The 18,501-nt window shown below is 39.4% G+C and overlaps 1 protein-coding gene across 3 annotated transcripts; it reads right to left on the minus strand.

Annotated features, from left to right (window-relative positions):
* Positions 1 to 4,798: 4,798 nt before the first annotated feature.
* On the minus strand, positions 4,799 to 18,333 carry TIGD7 (tigger transposable element derived 7). Of its 3 annotated transcripts, XM_020995500.2 has the most exons (3): positions 18,116 to 18,333; positions 8,004 to 8,116; positions 4,799 to 5,993 (listed from the first exon to the last, which is right to left on the minus strand). In XM_020995500.2, exons 1-3 carry the CDS (start codon positions 18,331 to 18,333, stop codon positions 5,923 to 5,925), a joined length of 402 nt encoding a protein of 133 aa, XP_020851159.1. In that variant the 3' UTR covers positions 4,799 to 5,922. The 3 variants fall into 3 exon arrangements, with proteins under 3 accessions (XP_020851159.1, XP_020851157.1, XP_020851158.1); XM_020995498.2 differs by lacking the exons at positions 4,799 to 5,993; positions 8,004 to 8,116 and adding an exon at positions 13,074 to 16,479 and having other exon boundaries at positions 18,116 to 18,206; XM_020995499.2 differs by lacking the exons at positions 4,799 to 5,993; positions 8,004 to 8,116; positions 18,116 to 18,333 and adding exons at positions 13,074 to 16,479; positions 17,486 to 17,741.
* Between the last annotated feature and the right edge of the window lie 168 nt (positions 18,334 to 18,501).

The following is an 18,501-nucleotide window of genomic DNA, read 5'->3' on the forward strand; positions in this document are numbered from 1 at the left end:
CTTTAAACCTTCTAGGTTTATGGTTCCCTCAGACATGCCCTAGCTTTGGTCCTGGGAACCCTGCCCTTTAATCTTCCTCATGAATATCTCTTTTGAACTCACTTCCACAAACCCTTCCTTCTGAGGTTTCTGCTCTTTGATCTCAACTTCAATTCCTAAGAAGAAAAAGACAAAATGAGGCCACAGACTCTCCCTGGGCAAAAACTAGTGGGTTGTTGGAAAGTGGAGATTGGTAATGGGGCTAATTCATCTACAAATGGTTATAGGTAGAACAGGAAATACATATTCTCTAGACTAAAGCTGCCTAAGAAGCTCAAGCTCTCTCCTTGGCCATATATGATAAATACATATGCTGAACTGTTACTCTATAGGGGGAACCAGTAAGTAGTAATGTGGATGGATGTGTTATGTCAGCATTTCTCATTCCTCCTATAGAGTACTGTCAAGGTGGACTTTCAATGATCCTTTTTCATTCCTCCTATTTTCATGAGATCCTATCAGGGCTGCCTTGACATCAACAGGGATAGACATTAGATCTAGCTTTCACTGCTATTGGGAACTTATGAATGGGGAAACTCCCTTTACCATTTCAGGTCCACATCTCTTAGTCTTGGAAAGTTGCCTAGAGCATTGAGAAGCAAAGTGACTTGCCCCAGATCATAGAGTCAGTATATAAGAGGTGGGATATGACCCTCCATCTTCCTGGCTTTAAGGCCAGCTCTCTGCACACTCTGCTATGTTACCTCTATCAGAGTCAGTAGTAGTTAGTGGTAAATAGGGTGAAATGCTGACCATAGTATTACTGATCAACAAAATATTATTGGACCAGGTCAGTTAAATACAGTGTTTCAGATGGTAAATAGCTGTGACCAGGAAGGACCTGGGGCAAGGCAGAGTTAACAACTATCCAAATGGTGGAAGGGCACTGAGCCATGGATACTTAACTCCTCTGGTCTCCAATTCTGAGTCCTCGTAACTAAGTATTCATGACTCCTTTCCATCACTCATGTATCTCCTCCTATAGCCCTATGTCTCTTCAGCCACCAGTGCCAAGAGGGACCCTCTCCCCCGCCTAGTTGCTCATCTCTCTCTTGTAGAAGCAGCTCCATTCTAGGGCAAAAATTCAACAGTCTTTGTGGTCTCTGGTGCAGGCTCCCTGACCCCTTCCTCTTGGGTTTGTGCTGGCTCCAAGTAGAAACTCACTTCTCATGTCCTGTTCCCATGGGTGCCAACTCCTCTAAGAGCACCTCCTATTCCTTCACATGGTCTGTGGCCTGGGAACAAGCCCCTTTCTCAATCAACACAGGCCCTGGGTTGGGCAGCAGGATTAATGTGAGAAGTGGAGGAAAGCTCCAAGAAGACACAGCAAATCGTTTTAGGAAAAAAGGAACCAACCACAGACTATAACCAGTATGGGCAAGGGATGTACATCATCCCCCTTGCACTCTCAAAATCCATTTAAGTTACTTAAATTGATTCCATGATTTACTTTATATAAAAAAGTTGTCTTTTACAGCCTTCCTACCTTTCCAGCTTTACACCTTACTCCCCGTCACATAGTCTATGATGTAGCTACCCTGGTCTACTTGCTGCTTCTTGTGTAAGACACCCCATTAACAAACTCTTGCCTTTCCATTGACTGTCCTCCATCCCTAGCATGCTCTCCTCCCTCATTTCCACCCCCTGGCCTCCCTCACCTCCTTGAAGACTGAGCTCAAATCCCATGCTAATGTCTTCCCTCTGAAAGACTTCACTCTGAAGTCTTTTTCCTGGTCCCTTTTAGAATTTTTTGGTCAACAGAACTGTAAAATTGAACAACTCTGTCATAGCATTTAAAGCATAGAGCTTTTTTTCCCTATAGGTAACCTATGGATTCCTTCAATTGGCACTTTTCCTTGTATTATTTTTTGCCTTACATGTTCAGGTCTTTTGGCTTGTCATTTCCTTAAGCTGTCTCTACACATCCTATCTTTAAGATCAATATGTTTTGCTTGCATGGAGATCATGTTTTCTTTTAACATTACTGCTTTTTTGCTTTTCTTCTTCCAAATTGTCCTTCACTTTTATGTATTTGCATTCTCAATCCATTATTCTCCCTTTTATTTCTTTGGAAAGATGTACCACCATAGATTCAAGTTTTATATTCTGCCAATTATTTCTTCTGTACAGGCCATATATTTTACCTTCGTAATTCTTATTTCATTTTTAAACTGTTTAGGAACATCCTTCTGTGGTTCCATGCCCTTGTAGGAATCCACAGGGTCCTTTGCATCATCAACTGTTGATTCACTTTCCTTGCAATATTTGTTCATGGATGTTTGGACTCATTTACCTCATCTGAAGGCTATATTCCTTCTCTTATTATTATTATTATTATCCTCTCTGTTGTTTGATCTGTTTATATACAAGGTCGTTGAGTTTTCTTCTTCCTGAGATCTTTATAATTTTAGTCTATTCTTCTACTTTTATATTCTCCTATTCCAGACTTTCGGCTTCCCTCCCCATTGATGGAGTTTTCCATGGGGGTTGGGGGGAGAAGGGGGAAGACAGAGAAAGACCATAATGCCTAGCACACAGTAGGCATTTAATAAATGTTTGCTGATTGACTGACAAAGCCATCTCAGCTTACTCCCATGATCACTTTTCACCAACCTTAGTCTCTTTCCCAAGTGAGTTCTGAGTGAACAGAACTGATCTCAGCTGGATGCTGGCTTCCTTCCCTCAGGCTTAATGGAGTGTTGCTCAACCACACACACATTCTACCTCAGTTCCCTTTATTTTTCAATTCTCTTGCTTAGTTCTGTTGCAGCACAGAGCAAGATGGCGCTGCCATCCCAGCCTGAGCAAGCTTCTGCTTTATGGTTTTTCCTAATACTGGGAGGAATGGGGAGAAGGTGGAGTTGGGTTCTGTTGCAAGATGATGGGTCTCCTTGTACAGACTTGTTACCAGTGTGGTGGCCAGTGGGAGAGGCCATGCTGAGTGACAGTATTAGGAGCTAGAGATTAGCTTTCTCTCCTGTTAGTTCACAGAATTGCTACCTCTAGGGTTCTTTTATGAACTTATTTCTGTACATCTCTCCCATAAGGTCAACTTCTTTAGAGCAAAGACTATTTTTACTTTTTCTTTGTTTCTCCATAGCTTAACAAAGTGCCTGGTTCATAGTACTTGCTTAATAAGTGTTTATTGATTAATTGATCAGAATAGCAATGATTATGTAATTTATCTAGTAATTACCATATATGCCAGTTTTCAGACAAAGAAATCAAAGCTATCTATAGTCATATGAAAAAACGCTCTAAATTACTATTGATCAGAGAAATGCAAATTAAAACAATTCTGACATAACACCTCATACCTGTCAGAGTGGGAAAACTGAGACACTAATGCATTGTTGGTGGAGTTGTGAAATGATCCAAACATTCTGAAGAACAATTTGAAACTATGCCCAAAGGGCTATAAAACTGTGCATACCCTTTGATCCAGCAATACCACTACTAGGTTTGTATCCCAAAGAGATCATAAAAAAGGGAAAAGGACACACATGTACAAAAATATTTATAGCAACTCTTTTTGTGGTGGCAAAGAACTGGAAATTGAGGGGATGCCCACTGATTGGGGAATGGCTAAACAAGTTGTGGTATATGACTGTAACGGAATATTATTGTGCTATAAGAAATAACAAGCAGGATGATTTCAGAAAAACCTGGAAAGACTTACATGAACTGATGCATAGTGAACAGAACCAGGAGACTGTTGTATATAGTAACAGCAATACTGTTCAGTGAAGAATTGGGAATGACTTAGCTATTCTCAGCAATACAATGATCTAAGACAATCCCAAAGGACTAATGATGAAGCATACTATCCACCTCTAGAGAAAAAACTGATATTGATTGAATAAAGACTGAAGCATGGTATTTTTTACTTTCTTTCATTTTTTTGAGTGTTTTTGTACAAAATGATTAATATGGCTATGTTTTACATGATTGCCTAAGTATAACCTATATCTGATTGCTCACCATCTTAGGGAGGGGAAAGGGGAGGAAGGGGAGAGAAGGGACAGAATTTGGAACTCAAAACTTTAAATAAAAATGTTAAATAATTTTTAAAAAGTAATTGTCATATATTTCCTAGTGACATCTCATGTGGCCATGAGCTATTATTTAAATCTTTTAGTACTATTTTCATTTTTCTGTTGTTTGTTTTGTTTCCTCAATTAGATTATCAGTTCTGAAACAGCATGGCTTTCTTTTTGCATTTTCTTATAGCCCCCTATAGTGCCTAGCACATCTTGCATATAAGCATTTAAGAAAAATCAATTTTGTCTTATCTTCACAGTCCTAAAATCCCAGATTCCTAGTTTTCTCACTTCATAAACTGTTTTACTAACATTTCTCTGCATAGTTTATAAAGGTCTTTCCTGTTTCCTGAAATTATCCATTTCCCATTTCATCATTTCTTATGACATAATAATATTTCACTACATTCATACACCAAAATTTGCCTAGCTATACCTCAACAGAATATTCACAGTTTCCAATTTTTGGCTGCCATGCAAAGAGCTACTGTAAATATTAATTAATTAACTTTTAGTTTTCAACATTCACTTTTATAAGATTTTGAGTTCTAAATTCCAACCCCACATCTCTCCAAGATGGCATACAATCTGATATGGGCTATATGTGTACAATCATATTAAACATATTTCCACATTGGTCATGTGAAAGAAGAATCAGAACAAAAGAAAAAAAAACCATGAGAAAGAAAAAACAAAACAAAAACAAAGAGAAAATAGTATGACCTGAGCAATATCAATTTATTAGTGAGGCTAGCAGTGACCAATAAATTGGGTCAATGGAATCTCTCAATGAGCAAAGACCCCAAGGCAGGGCTTAGCAGCTTTGATATAGTTTTGGGGAACACAGAGTTGGGGAAGTGGGGAAGATAACACAATTGGTCACAGGGTAGACAGCATTGTCAGAGAGGGGACAACATGGTTATTTTTTAAAAAGTGGGCTAGCACCCCCAAATGGGACTAGTGATCACCCTTCTCTGACAATTAAGGAATGTTAATTTTTTCATGGGATCCATTAGCATCTTGCAGACCTTGTAAGTAGGCCTGAGTTAGTAGACTCCCTGGGGCCTGGAAGGGTTTGTTAAGGGGATGAGACCCTCCTTAACTGTAGGAGGACAGGCAAAGTTAGACAATATACTTTTTGGGGATGATAATGAATTAACCTGAAACTTTTTTTTTTTCCTTTTTGGTGAGGAGATAGGGGTTAAATGACTTGCCCAGGGTCACATGGCTAGTAAGTGTTAAGTGTCTGAGGCTGGATTTGAACTCAGGTCCTCCTGACTCCAAGGCCAGAGCTCTATTCACTGTGCCACCTAGCTGCCCCAACTTGTAACTTTAAACTAACTCAGAAGAAGAGCTGCATTTCTGAGCTTAACTCAGGGATGGCGAAAGATAGCTTTAGCAATTATACAAAATGATGCAATAATACAGAACAAAGTCAAATACAGAATAGAATCAACTGTTAAATGATACAGAATGATTTTAATTTCCTCAGCAGATAGGCACAGAGCCCCGGGAATAGTAGCAGTCCCAGACCATTTGTCTTGCTTTCAGGCCAGCTCCTCACAGCTATCATCTGGGGAAGCAATTCCTGTGGAGAAGTACCCAGTCATCTCCACTAACTGCCAACCACCTGCCATATACAGAACAGGGAAGTGAGCCTAGCTGAAGCAGCAAGGCACCCTGAGGGAGAGACAGGAGACAAGCATGTGCCACACAAGTCAAATCACTACCACCATCTTAACCCCCATTCTCCCCTTGGATCCTGATGGGGACAATCCAGGACTCTGAACCCAAGAGCTTTGGGAACAGCAATTCTTCCATCATGGTGTTCTCTGCACAGACATCATCCTAGGAAGCAACCTCTGTGAAGATGTAGCTTGGCAACTGCTCCTACAGATGCTACAGCCGTAGTTACTGAAGACCAGAAAAGAAAGCTCTTGTCACAAAAATCCTTGGCCCCATCAAATAGTTAAACATCATAAATGGATGATTTTATCAAAGGAAGTGACAAAAAAAAGGTGTTGTTACCTTCTACTTCATCATTCTTCCAAAGAACCATGGGACCTTTTCCATGATTGAAGGCAAAATTTTCAATATTTGTTTTTCAGTGATTAGAATGTGAGCTCCCTAAAAGCAGGGATTATCTTGCTTTTCAATCAGTGTCCCCAGCACTTAGCAGTACTTTGCACATAGTAAATGCTTAATAAATGTTTTATTCATTCTTTCATTCATATGATGAAAAACAGAAGTGTTAAACTAAGGTGGCCTCCCTCAAACTTCCCAGTGCAAACCAGAACCAGACTAAAATGTAACTGGGAAATGTTTCACAAAATAAAAATATAACACAGATCATTTTAATTTGATGTCTCTTAAGTCAATATGCCCTGCAGGGATCTGTTTCTATTTGAGTTTCACATCACTGGTGTAAGAGATATCTCCTTAATACAATATGAAATTCCCTTTACAATGTTAATTCCTTGATAAATTGTGAATTCTTTGCTTTGTTACACTACTCATACCACAATGATTGACTCAAAGCCAATTAGCATACCTGAATTATATATACCCTTGAGCTTAGCCTTTAAAAGGTCTCATATAGAGACAGACTAAAAAAGAAGGGAAGCAGGACAGTACAAGAGCTAGGAGGTTGGAAAGAAAAATATGATCAAACACATATAGGCTAAGTTTCCAGAAGGAAGCCCATGTAGCTGAGTACCCCCCTTCAGGGAAGCATGCTGTTTTATGATAGTTTTCTGGCATAAGCAAAGTCCCAGGAGAATTATAGGGTTCTCCTTTTGATCCTTGCTTTCTACAACTGGGTGAATAGCACCATGCTTCCCCCCGTATAGGTGCAGCTATCCACAGATTTAAGTCATTATCTGGGGACCCAGTTTATGTTTAAAAGAAGGCCCACAGGGCAACTAGAGAGCTGGGAAAAACAACCTCTTAATGCATTCAGATGCTGAGAATAACACATAAAACAATGGGAATCAGTTCAAGCAATAGGGAAGAGGGAGAAGAGTAAAGGGAGAAGGAATACTGATATACTACTCAGACAGACAGACACACTGATAGTATAATTCATGTAATGGTGATGCTGCACTGGGGAATACAGAAACATGGGTCCATTCAGCTGGAAAGGCATGCTCCAAAGTGCTCTTCCGATGAAGAGATTTACCTGGTTTACACCCTGATTTTGGTAGCCACCTGGAGTTGGTCACTTTACATGTCAGTGTTCAAGGCACACAGGATTTTGAGTGGTACACATGTGCAAGAAGAAAAACCAGCTAACTGCTGGAAAGATATTATTTTTGGAAACACAGCTCCACTAAACTTAAAAAATAGTGTCAGTAGTTTTTCTGTGAAAAGATTCTTATCAGCTTCCCTTAAGGGAAGACTGTCATGGTGGTCTCAATACCACTAGGCCTAATCTGCCTTTTGGGGAACCATGTGATCTAAGTAATCATGGCTTTGGATGGAAGCAGGGGATGGAAGAAATGGCAGAACACAGAGGTGCTCCTGGACTCTTATGAGGAAATACTAAACCAAACAGGAACTTTTATCTTTGGAGCAGCAAAGAACTGAGCTATGATGTGGACGAGTAAACTCAGATTTACCTTTCATGGGTACAGTGAGTTGTATGGTTGGAATGAAGGACAAACAACAATAACCACAACCCTGTGACAGGCTGGGAGACTACTCTCTACTGACTACAAAGCCCACACACCTTTCCAATTTAGGGAGCGCTCTGACAAGACTACAGTATTGTAGAGGTTCCTGAGAGGCAGAATTCACCAGAAATGGAAGGATTTTGGTGAATATTTATAGGCTTGAGTGTGAATACTTTGTGGGTTCTTTTGTTGTTGTTGTTGTTACTGCTGGCTTAAACAAAGACTGTTCTATGCTCAATTTTTTTTTTGTTACCTTGACGAGTTCCTTGAAGCTGAGGGCGCTTTCCCTTTTTGAGAAGATGCAGAAAAGAGCCAAATCCTGAAGCTCCTGAAGAAATCCTAGGTAAGAGTGTGAAGGCCTTAGACCTTGAATATAATAGAGACAATTATTTAGCCCTTGGATACAGATCGACTCAGAGCTTTTTTTCTCTATTTATTTGTTTACATAGGCAAATGGGGGAGAAGGTTTTTTATTCTAAACTTAAGTAAGAGCATTTCCATAAATTTTGTTGTTCTTGAGCTGTATCTGACTCTTTGGGACACTATTTGGGCTTTTCTTGGCAGCAATACTAGCATGGTTTGCCATTTCCTTCTCCAGCTCATTTTACAGATGAGGAACTAAGGCAAATAGGGTAAAATGACTTATTTGGAGTCACACAGCCAGTAAGTGTCTGGGGTCAAATCTGAACTCGGGAAGATGAATCTTCCTGACTTCAGGCCTGTCACTCTATCCACTCTGCCAATTTCCATAAATATACACTACAAAAAGGATTTTATACAGAAAGGTGAATCTCCATTTTATATGGATTTTTTTAAAAAACAAAGTATATGATAAATTCATTGAATTACTTTAAAAACTGTCATGATTGTCTGTGCTTCCTTCAGAATCTCCTTTTGTTCTCTGCATTTATAAAATGGTCCAATCGCCCTCATTTTTGACATTACTATTGTTTTCTCTCCTTCCATCTCCCTCTCTTACCAATTAAAAACAGAAGGGGGGAAAACCTTGAAACAAATAAGCAAAGTCATGCTAAACAAACTGGCAGTGTCTATGTCCAAAAATGTACATCTCATGCTTCATCATAGATCCCCTGAAGAAGTAATTAGTCATAGCACTGATCAGAGTTCTCAAGTTTTTCAAAATTGTTTTTCATTTCAGTGTTGTTATTGGCAGCTAGGTGGTGCAGTGGATAGGACACCAGAGCTGGAATCAAGAAGACCTGAGTTTAAAGTTGGCCTTAGACAACGATGAGCTGTGTGACCCTGGGCAAATCATTTAACCTCTATTTGCCTCAGTTTTGTCATCTATAAAATGATGATAATAATAACACATATCTCCCAGTGTTTTAATTATCAAATAAAATAATTGTAAAGTGCTTAGCATAGTGCTTGGCACAATATTAAGTGCTATATGTTAGTGATTATTATCATTGGCATTATTATTGTTCTTATTGTTGTTTAAAGTATTGTTGTATAAATTATTTTCTTGGTTCTGCCTTCTTCATTCTGTATCAGTTCAAACTTCCCAATTCTTCCCAAACTTCTCCACAATCGTTTCTTTTATCATTTCTCATGGCATGATATTAGATTACATTTATTTACTACAATTTGTTCAGCTATTCCATCATCGATGGGCATCCCTTAGTTTCCAGTTCATCTTTTCTTTTTAATTATCTTTTCAGGATCAGGAGGTTTGTTTTGCTTATGACTATTCCCTCCCTGGTATTATTCTTCCTCTTAACAATATCTCTCCTTTTCCCCATGTGTTTCTCTGAGTTTATTTCTAAACAAAACTCTTTGTATGTGTGTTAGTTTTCAACTCTTTGTTCAATTCAGATGAAAGTGAAGTACATATGTGATGTCCAATGCCCCAACCCTTTCCTCCATGTTTGTATATTTTCATGTACCCCAGCTATGAGAAATTGTAAATTTCATCTCTTCTTTCTCCTTTCTGCATTAACATATTCCTTTTACTCTCTTCTTTTTCCCCCTCTTAAAAACTTCAGAACAAAATCAATCCAATCAGTTCCTTTGTTTTTCTTATTTAACTCCCTTAATGTCATTTGAGATATTAAGATTCTAAAGAGACAATTGCTTCTTCTCTCTCTTTCACCTATTGAGATACGCATGTGATTTTTTTTGTTTTGTTTTAGGCAGTTGGGGTTAAGTGATTTGCCCAGGGTCACACAGCTAGTGTCAAGTGTTTGGTCTGAGGCTGGATTTGAACTCAGGCCCTCTTGACTTCAGGGCCGGTGCTCTATCCACTGTGCCACCTAGCTACCTTCTCTCTCTTTCAGAATGTTAGTATTGCATCACATAGCCCCTTCCAATTATTCAAATACATTCCTGTCTAGATTTCACTTGATTTTTCTTATGTTCTAGGTTTTTATATCAGATCTTATTTTCTTCTCTCATTTGCTTTTTTGTTCTTGTTGTCTCAGAATCATTGATTTGTTTTGATTAATTCTAGTTTTCAGGGAATCTATTCTTTACGTAAGGTTTACCACATCCTCTTCTAAGATTATTTCCCTTTTCAATTTTTCCCTCAGATTCTCTTATTTATGTAACTATTGTCTCCCTAAGCAGAATGCAAGCTCCCTGCAGGCATAGTTCTTTGTATCCCCAGGGTTTTAACATACTGTTTGATACATAGCGAATGCTTAACACTGATTGAGTAGCATTACCAGTTACATGTGTGTATGTGTGTGTGTGTGTATACACACACACACACACACACACACACACACACAGACTTTGACCAAAGGTACAAAACAACTACTACCTCACAAAACCTTGTTTTCACTCAAGTCTGCTTGTTCTCCAGACTTATAGAGCTTCTGGAAGGGAAAAATGTGAGCTAAAGCTGGAAGGATAATTACAACCAAGGACAATCTTCTGTGTTTAAACTTTTAATGTTATTATTTTTCACTCTTCTCTTTTCCTCAATTCCAATCAGTTGCAACAAGTCCTGTTGCTTATACCACAATATTTATCCCACTAGTCTCCTTCTCTCTAATCCCATGATAGCGCTATTGTCCTTGTATAGACCTTCATCAAGACTCACTTGAAGCAGGAATGCCTTATATTGGGTGTTCCTGTTTCCATATTTTCTACCCTCTATTTAACCTTCAGAAATCAAAAAAAAGTTGTTTTCCCAAAGTTAAAAAAAAATTGTTTCCACATGCAACTGGGAAATAAGATATATAGGAAATGGGGTATAGAAATCTATCCTGCCCTACAGGAAAATTGAAGAAGAAGGGGATAAGAGAAAGGGGGGAGAGATAGAAGGGAAGGCAGATTAGGAGAAGGGGTACTCAGAATACATGCCATCTTGGGGTGGGAGGAGGGACGAAATGGGCAGAGAGTTTGGAACTCAAAATCTTGTGGAAGTGAATGTTGAAAACTAAAAATAAGTAAATTTTAAAAAATTGTTTTCTTTTCTAATTGCCTTTAAGTTGGGGCAGACCTTTTTTAAATGCCAAAGAAGGCCACTGGAATTTTATACAGCTTTGCTGAATATTTATAACTGTATGTTTGTAAGTAACCAAAGCTCCAAGTACACCCAAGTATGTGAAATCTAGGTCGTCACAAAAAAAAGAAAAACAAAAAACCCACCAAAACAAACAAACAAAACCACAATTAAATTTTGTTGTTGTTAAGTCATTTCACTTGTGTCTGACTCTGTGACCTCATTTGGGGTTTTCTTGGCAAAAATACCAGAGGTTTGCCATTTCCTTAAATTTAGGAGTGTCTAAGGACTGTGCAGCAAGTGCATTGTTGAGACTCAGTGCATGGCCATGGAAGAGGAAATTAAAAACAATATCAAATTGATTTCTGGATCTTCTTCAAATTATCAAAGTTGTCCAGAATTGGGGATATGGGCCAATGTATTCCAAAGCACCCTGTTTGACTTACTAAATCAAACAAGTAATTACTAGGAGGAAAAATATTAGAGTGGTGAGTGAGAAGTCCCCAATCAAGGTGATTGGACATAGGAAATTTCAATCAATAATTATTAATCACCTGCATGCCAGGCATAGTGCTAAGCACTGAAGATACAACAAGACAATCCCTACCCTCATGGAGCTTACATTCTAATGGGGGAAAACAACATGCAAACAAATACATACAAACTATACAGATAATAGGAAATAATTAACAGAGGAAAGGCACAAGAGTTATGAGGGATTTGGTTAAGGAGTAGCTGTCCTCCTTAAAAGGGCAAGCTCAATGTACTCTGGGACTGTCAGCTCTTGAGAACTTGCTTTTTTATATTCCCCTTGTACTCTGAAGTAAAAAATAGGGGAAGGGAATTTCTCTCCCTTACTCCCCAAACAGGAGCAGCAACAGCAAACTACAGATGGTATGTGCAGCTCAGCTAAAATCCCACCTCTGCACAAGCCTCACCCTTGATGTTCATGCCTTCTAAGATTATCTCCAATTTATCTTCTATATATCCTTTTTGAACACAGTTGTTTGCCTAATGTCTCCCCCATTAGACTGTAAGTTCCTTGAGAGCATGGATTGTTTTTTTGCCTTTCTTTGTACCCTCAACATTTAACAGTGTCTGGCATAAAGTAAGTACTTAATGTTCGTTGACTTGACACTGCTGCTAGACACATCTTCATTATACAAAGATCTGGTCATATCACTCCTCTGCTCAAAACTCTTCATTGCTATTTTACTGTCTACCGAGAGGACCAAATTCTTCAAGCCTGGTATTCAGATTTAGGCCTCTCCACAAATTAGCACCATCTTATCTTTCCAGCTTTAGCTCACACATGGTCTATGCTTTCTCACCTCTGTGCCTTTATTTCCGCATGATGTTTCCAATGTCTGAGGGAACTGCCTCTGCCATCGATATGCCCTTTCCACCTGTTGAATTACTACCTATTCTTCAGTCTAACTTAAAGTAACATCTTCTCCATGAAGCCTTTCCTCCCAATAACGACCTTTCCCTTTTTGAATCTCATTTGTTCGCATGTCTCTTATATATTTATCGTTATGTATTAGGTATCTGTATGTCTTATTCCCTCACCTGCCTGCTCCAGAAGAGCAGGAACGTTGTCTTACATAAACTTTGTATCTTTCTCAGTGCCCAGCGCAGTTAATACATGTAACACATACTTTAAAAAGTCTCAAATGAAAAGATGTTCACCAGCACATTTACTTGCTAACAATCCTATCTTTGTGTATTATCCTGATAGGAAATTATGTTGGGATTTGGATGAAAGATTTTCCCACATTATGCTCACTCAATGCATTTTCTTCTAGCACTACAAAACCTCCACTGTCTACAGCAGTAAACGTCCAAATTGGAGAATGTTTTTAAAGAAATGCAAATTTATTACTTTCAAGTACTATACAGAATATAAACTAAGGATATGGGCACTCATAAGTAATGTGAGGTAAGTTAATGAAAAAAATTACAATTCACACCAAGCTTGCTGTATCAAACAGAAGTCTTTTGACATAGAAGACTTAATTACCGGACCCAGAAGTTGAAGGCAAATTAAAAGAATCTTTAATATTACGAACTCTTGGTTTTAAAAAGTTACCAATTTTAGAGCGGGTTCTTTTCTGGGATTGTTTTTTGATTAGTTCTTGTTGCATCTCTTTCAGGGTGAAATAGAATCTTTGAAACTCTGGAGTGGCATCAACAAAGTCAAGGAGACAGTCCAAATTCTCTCGAATACTAGATAATTTAAACTTTGCTGAATGTTGTCCTACCTCCTCTTCAACAACCCCTTCTTCCTGGGTAACTTCCCTAGTAACATCTTCCATTTTGGGGGGGCAACAAGCTTCATTATCTCCAGTTAACCATACCCTGACATCACCTAAATTGGGCTCTAGGTCACCACATTGCTCAAGAATTTCTCTATAATCACCATCTTCTAAGCCTTGAATATTATATTCTGGTTCTTTTTTGTAAAGTAGATTTTCCCATGCACTTGCTATTGTTATTTGCTTTACTTCATCCCAACTCTTTGCCCAGTTAGAAATTGCACTTTTTATGTTATAAGCTTTGATTTTTGCAACTGTTTTCTCTCCTCTTGTTTCCTGTTCTTCATCACTCTCTTCAAAGATTACCAGACTCTCTTCAAGCTGCTTCCATCTATAAAGTCGTTTGCAGCTCAAGATCACACCCTGATTCATTGGCTGAATCAATGATGTAGTATCTGGGGGGAAGAAGATACATTTGATTCTCCCATCATTACTAATTAGAGACTCAGTTGAAGGATGGGCTGCAGAATTGTCTAGGAGTAACACTGCTTTTATATCTTTTTCATCCAACCTCAGGACATTAAGCTGAAAATCTCTAACTTCTGGAATGAAGTTCTGAAAGAACCATTCCGAAAATGATTCTCTGGTGAACCAGACATCTTGACTGGATTTGTATATCACTGATAAAGCATTTGCATCATCCTTAATAGACCTAGGCTGCTTTGATTTTCCAATAATAACTGACTTCAACTTGTGGGTCCCATCTGCGTTTGCACACAAAAGAGCTGACAATTGTTCTTTGTTTATTTTCCGCCCTGGCATACATATATCTTTTTTGTTTGCCTGAGTATTTTCTGGCATTGATTTCCAAAAAAGATCTGTCTCATCCCCATTGTATACCTGAGCCAGACACAGTCTCTCCTCTTTGATGATCATGGATATCTTTTGTCTAAATGGTTCAACATTTTCTGAAACTGAACTCAGAATTTGTTCCCCACACACTTTTCGGTTCCCTATTGCATGCCTATTTCGAAATCTGAAAAGCCAACCAGTGCTGGCTTTGAAGTCTGTTCGACCAAAACACTGTGCAAATCTCTCAGCGGCAGCCTGAAGTTCCACACCTCTAACAGGAACGCCAGCTGAGCGCTTTTGTTGGTACCACATGTACACTGCATCATCAACATCACCGTATTTCGCACCCGTTGTTCTTTTTCTTTTCTCTGCTCCAACTAATGGCATATCTTGCTTTAACACAAAGTCCAAAATCAATTTCTTATTTTTTTTAATGTCATAAAATGTTGATTTACTGATTCCAAATTCATCCATCACGCTTTTAAGAGAGTGCCCAGATTCAATTCTACTCAAGACCTTCATTTTTTCCTCTAAATTCAATGTTGTATATTTTCCTCTCTTATTCATAGTGAATGTTATTTCAATATACAGAAAAAGAGAAGTTGGGAAACAGCAATATTGGATGACAATAAGCAAAAAGTTGAAAAAACACAGAGGGCACAGATATTGGCACTAAAATTCTGATAGAATGGCAACTGCAGGTGGTATAGATAACGAACATCTGAGGTTCCCCTTAAAACTGCCACTACTGGGGATCCTCCTCCTCCTCCTATTATTATAACACCAGAATAGTGAACTTTCAGGAATGTTTCGGTATCTTCTACTTCTTGTCCTTCTCAAGTATAGACAATCAGGAAGCAGAGAAGCCCAAAATGCACGCTGGAACCCTCCTTATAACCTCACGTGAAAGAAGTTGTATAGGACAACAGAGAACATAGAAGAGGAAGGAGGTACAAGCAAAGAAAAATCAAAGGATGCCTAGAGTCTCTAAAAGGTAGTTGAAAGGAGGATAAGAGAGGGAACCAGTTGGTACACTGAGATCAAATCTTTCTTTCCCAATGCTATGGCTTCACCTCACTGCTAAAAAAAAAATTGTACAATTCAGTAAATACAGCTAATGAAGCAACAGGCTAGGAACCTGGGACAGGTCTTCAGTCTTCTAGGACCTGCCATATGCACTATTTTGATGTTCTGAGAACTTGAAATGGAGAACATTTTGCTGAATAGTAAGGTCAATAAAGCAGCCTGTTATCAAAATAAATACAATTTTACCATATCCAATAACATGTCTTGACAAATCTCTTATGTTTATTACATTAGTTGATTAGTAATTTCATGGTTGATAATGACATTTCTGCTCTGAGTGAAGCTTTTCCCACACTCAGGTCTAGGATTTAGAGGTTGGAAAGATTCTAGAGATCACCTAGTCCCACCTCCCATTTTACAAAAGAGAAAAATGAGTCCCAGAGATATTTACTTGCCTAATGTCACATTAACTAGTAATGGTGAGAACCACCTGACCCCAAGTACAATGCTCTTTCCATTATGCCATGGTCTTTGGCTCTTTTTTCTTATCCTGGTATGGGGTCTGTAATGAATTACTCTTAATTATAGCTTTCAGTGAGGATCTTCCCCACACTTTGGATGCTTATAATGCTTCAGAAGTATGGTAGTATTGGGATGCCCAAGTCTAAAAGCTTTATAAAGGTTTTCCCAAACTTAGAACATTTATAATACTTCTTTTCTGACTCAATTTCCTTGAGTTGAATCAATGCAGAGTTCTAAGAAAAATTCTTCTCATATTTGGAATACTTATAATTTCTCTTCAGTGTAGACTCTGGTGAATTAGAGAGTTATGATCATAAACTTTTTTAGCAGATGGAAGGCACTTTTAAGGGTTTAACTTGGAATTTTTGGTCTATTCTGTAAATCCTTCTCTTGGGGAGTGAGTTCATGCAGTCTCTTAACTAGGGGATTTTTCCACAACTCTTTCATTCTCACTGTCTTTCCATCATTTTAGCACAATCTCTTCAGGTCTTTCTGGTAACACTCTCTGTGATTTCAATTTCTCAGAAATCTTCTGCTTGTTCTCACTCCTGATCCACAAATATATAAGAGGGTATAGGAATTTTAGCTGTCTTCCATTCCATGTACTGGGAAGAAAGAAAAGTTCGTCAGGGAATGACTGAAAGATTGACATTTCAGTTATTTTATTTCCCTTAAGGATAGTAACTAACTGAACTGAATGTACTTTCTAGCTGTGTAGATTTCTCTCAAGTCTTTTATGTGGAAGCTCTCTATACTAAGGATCTATGATTTATCCCTCACTTTAGCTGTAAGAGCTTGACTACCTTGGATTCTGATTAAAGGAGAAGATCACACGAGACATGACAATCTACAATAAAAGTTTAACTCATTGACCAACATACAGTAGTTTTTGCAAAGTCAATCATATAGATTTGACAGTCAAGCATCATTTAGAATTGAATAGAAAGAGGTAAAAACAATTCTACTCCTCAGATAAGGACTGTACCATTCACTCTAGTTAGCAAACTACCATATGCATGCCATACCTTATAAGACAGAAAGGTAAAAGCAAATCAGTGTAACTACACACTGAATGCACATCTTGATCCCATCACAGCAATTAAAAAATTCATAGGATATTAGAGCTGTAAGGGATCTTATGAGATATTCTCCTACAGCATTGCTTAATCTGAGGTCTTCAAACTTGCTTACTATTTTGATAATTGTGTTTCAATATAATTGGCTTCCCTTGTTATCCCATGTATTTTACTTATTTAAAAGCAATATTCGGAGTAGTCCACAGGCTTCAGCAGATTGCCAAAGGGATCCATGACACAAGCCAATTCTCTCATTTTACAGAGAACTGAGACCTAAAGACATGGCATGAACTACAGTTACCCCCAAACAAATTTCCAATAGGAGAAATTTCAATGAGAAACTTTGGAAGTTGGGAGCACAAGTAGGCAACAGTAATAACGAACTCTGAGAAAGTGATAGTGGTATATTTATCTCTCTTCGGAAGTCTTTCCCCCTTCTCTCCATCTCCCTTATCTAAACCTTGTTTGCCAAGAGATACCCTCAATCATTAAAGGGCCTCCCCCAACATCCTTAATTCAACATTTACTACCATACACTGTTTAATTTTCCTTGTGCTAATGAAGTCAGAGCTTTGCAGGGTGTTGACTCTTAGTTCAGGGGGGTGCAGTAATGCTCCCTTTGAAGGCCTCTTAGTCCCAAACCACCTCCAGTCTTCCAGGGCAGGCTTCACCTATGGGCTTACGTCACCGCTTGACTGTGTTCTCAAGCCCCGAGCAAACTCCCAGAGCACCAATTGCCCCTGCAGCGTTTCTCGGTAGCCTTACGTCAATCTCATTTCTCAAACAGATGCCGGCCGAGAAGCAGGGAGGTGGGGCGGAACAAGCAATCCCCGGGAGTCACGGCTCTACCCTTCACTCGCTCTGCTGTTTGGACGTTCCTCAACCTCCCCGGACCCGCGTTCTCCTCCGTAAAAGAAACACTCTGCACCACCTAAGTCAGGGAATTTACGTGGAGATCGAGCGAAGTGAAAAGCAGCGGGTTTTCGCCGTATGGCATGATGGAAACGAGAGGTTTCTCTGGTTAAACCAAAGGCGGGCCCGGCTGACCCTGGGGCGTCGGAGTCTCACTAAACGCTGACAAGCCTGGGCCCCAAGGAGAACAAGGCCGTGGAGGGGAACGAGAGGATTAGGGTGTGTAGGCCTTGAGGACGAGACGGGCCCTTACCAGGAGAGTCTCCGCGCCCGCCACAGAAATCCTTCCGACCGGCTTCCAGGCCCCCTCAACCTGCCTCCCAAAGGAGAGGAATCGAGAAAGCCGACGGCAGAGCGCCGTAAAAATGGGACACAGAAACCCGTAGAACCCGGAAGCAGTCCCAGCACCACATGACGAGACGTTTCCGGGACCCCACTAGGATCCGGGCGGGACCCGGTAATCAGTGGCATTTACACCTTCCCCCACCCTGCGACATCTGAATCTTAACACACGGGAGGCCCCACACTCAGGTACTGAAAGGTATTAGGGAACCGGCAGGGTTAAGCGATCGGCCGAGCGTCACTTCCGGGTCCGGTCAGGGCCTAGTCAACAGGACGCTGTCCTAGGAAGGGGTAAGA

Source organism: Phascolarctos cinereus, unplaced genomic scaffold, assembly GCF_003287225.1.
Source record: "Phascolarctos cinereus isolate Bilbo 61053 unplaced genomic scaffold, phaCin_HiC Scaffold_4;HRSCAF=312, whole genome shotgun sequence".
In the NCBI taxonomy this organism is placed as follows: Eukaryota; Metazoa; Chordata; class Mammalia; order Diprotodontia; family Phascolarctidae; genus Phascolarctos; species Phascolarctos cinereus.

Bases quoted from the DNA above. Each gene is read 5' to 3' on its own strand.
- TIGD7 (XM_020995498.2), bottom strand. From the start codon at position 14,893: ATGAATAAGAGAGGAAAATATACAACATTGAATTTAGAGGAAAAAATG.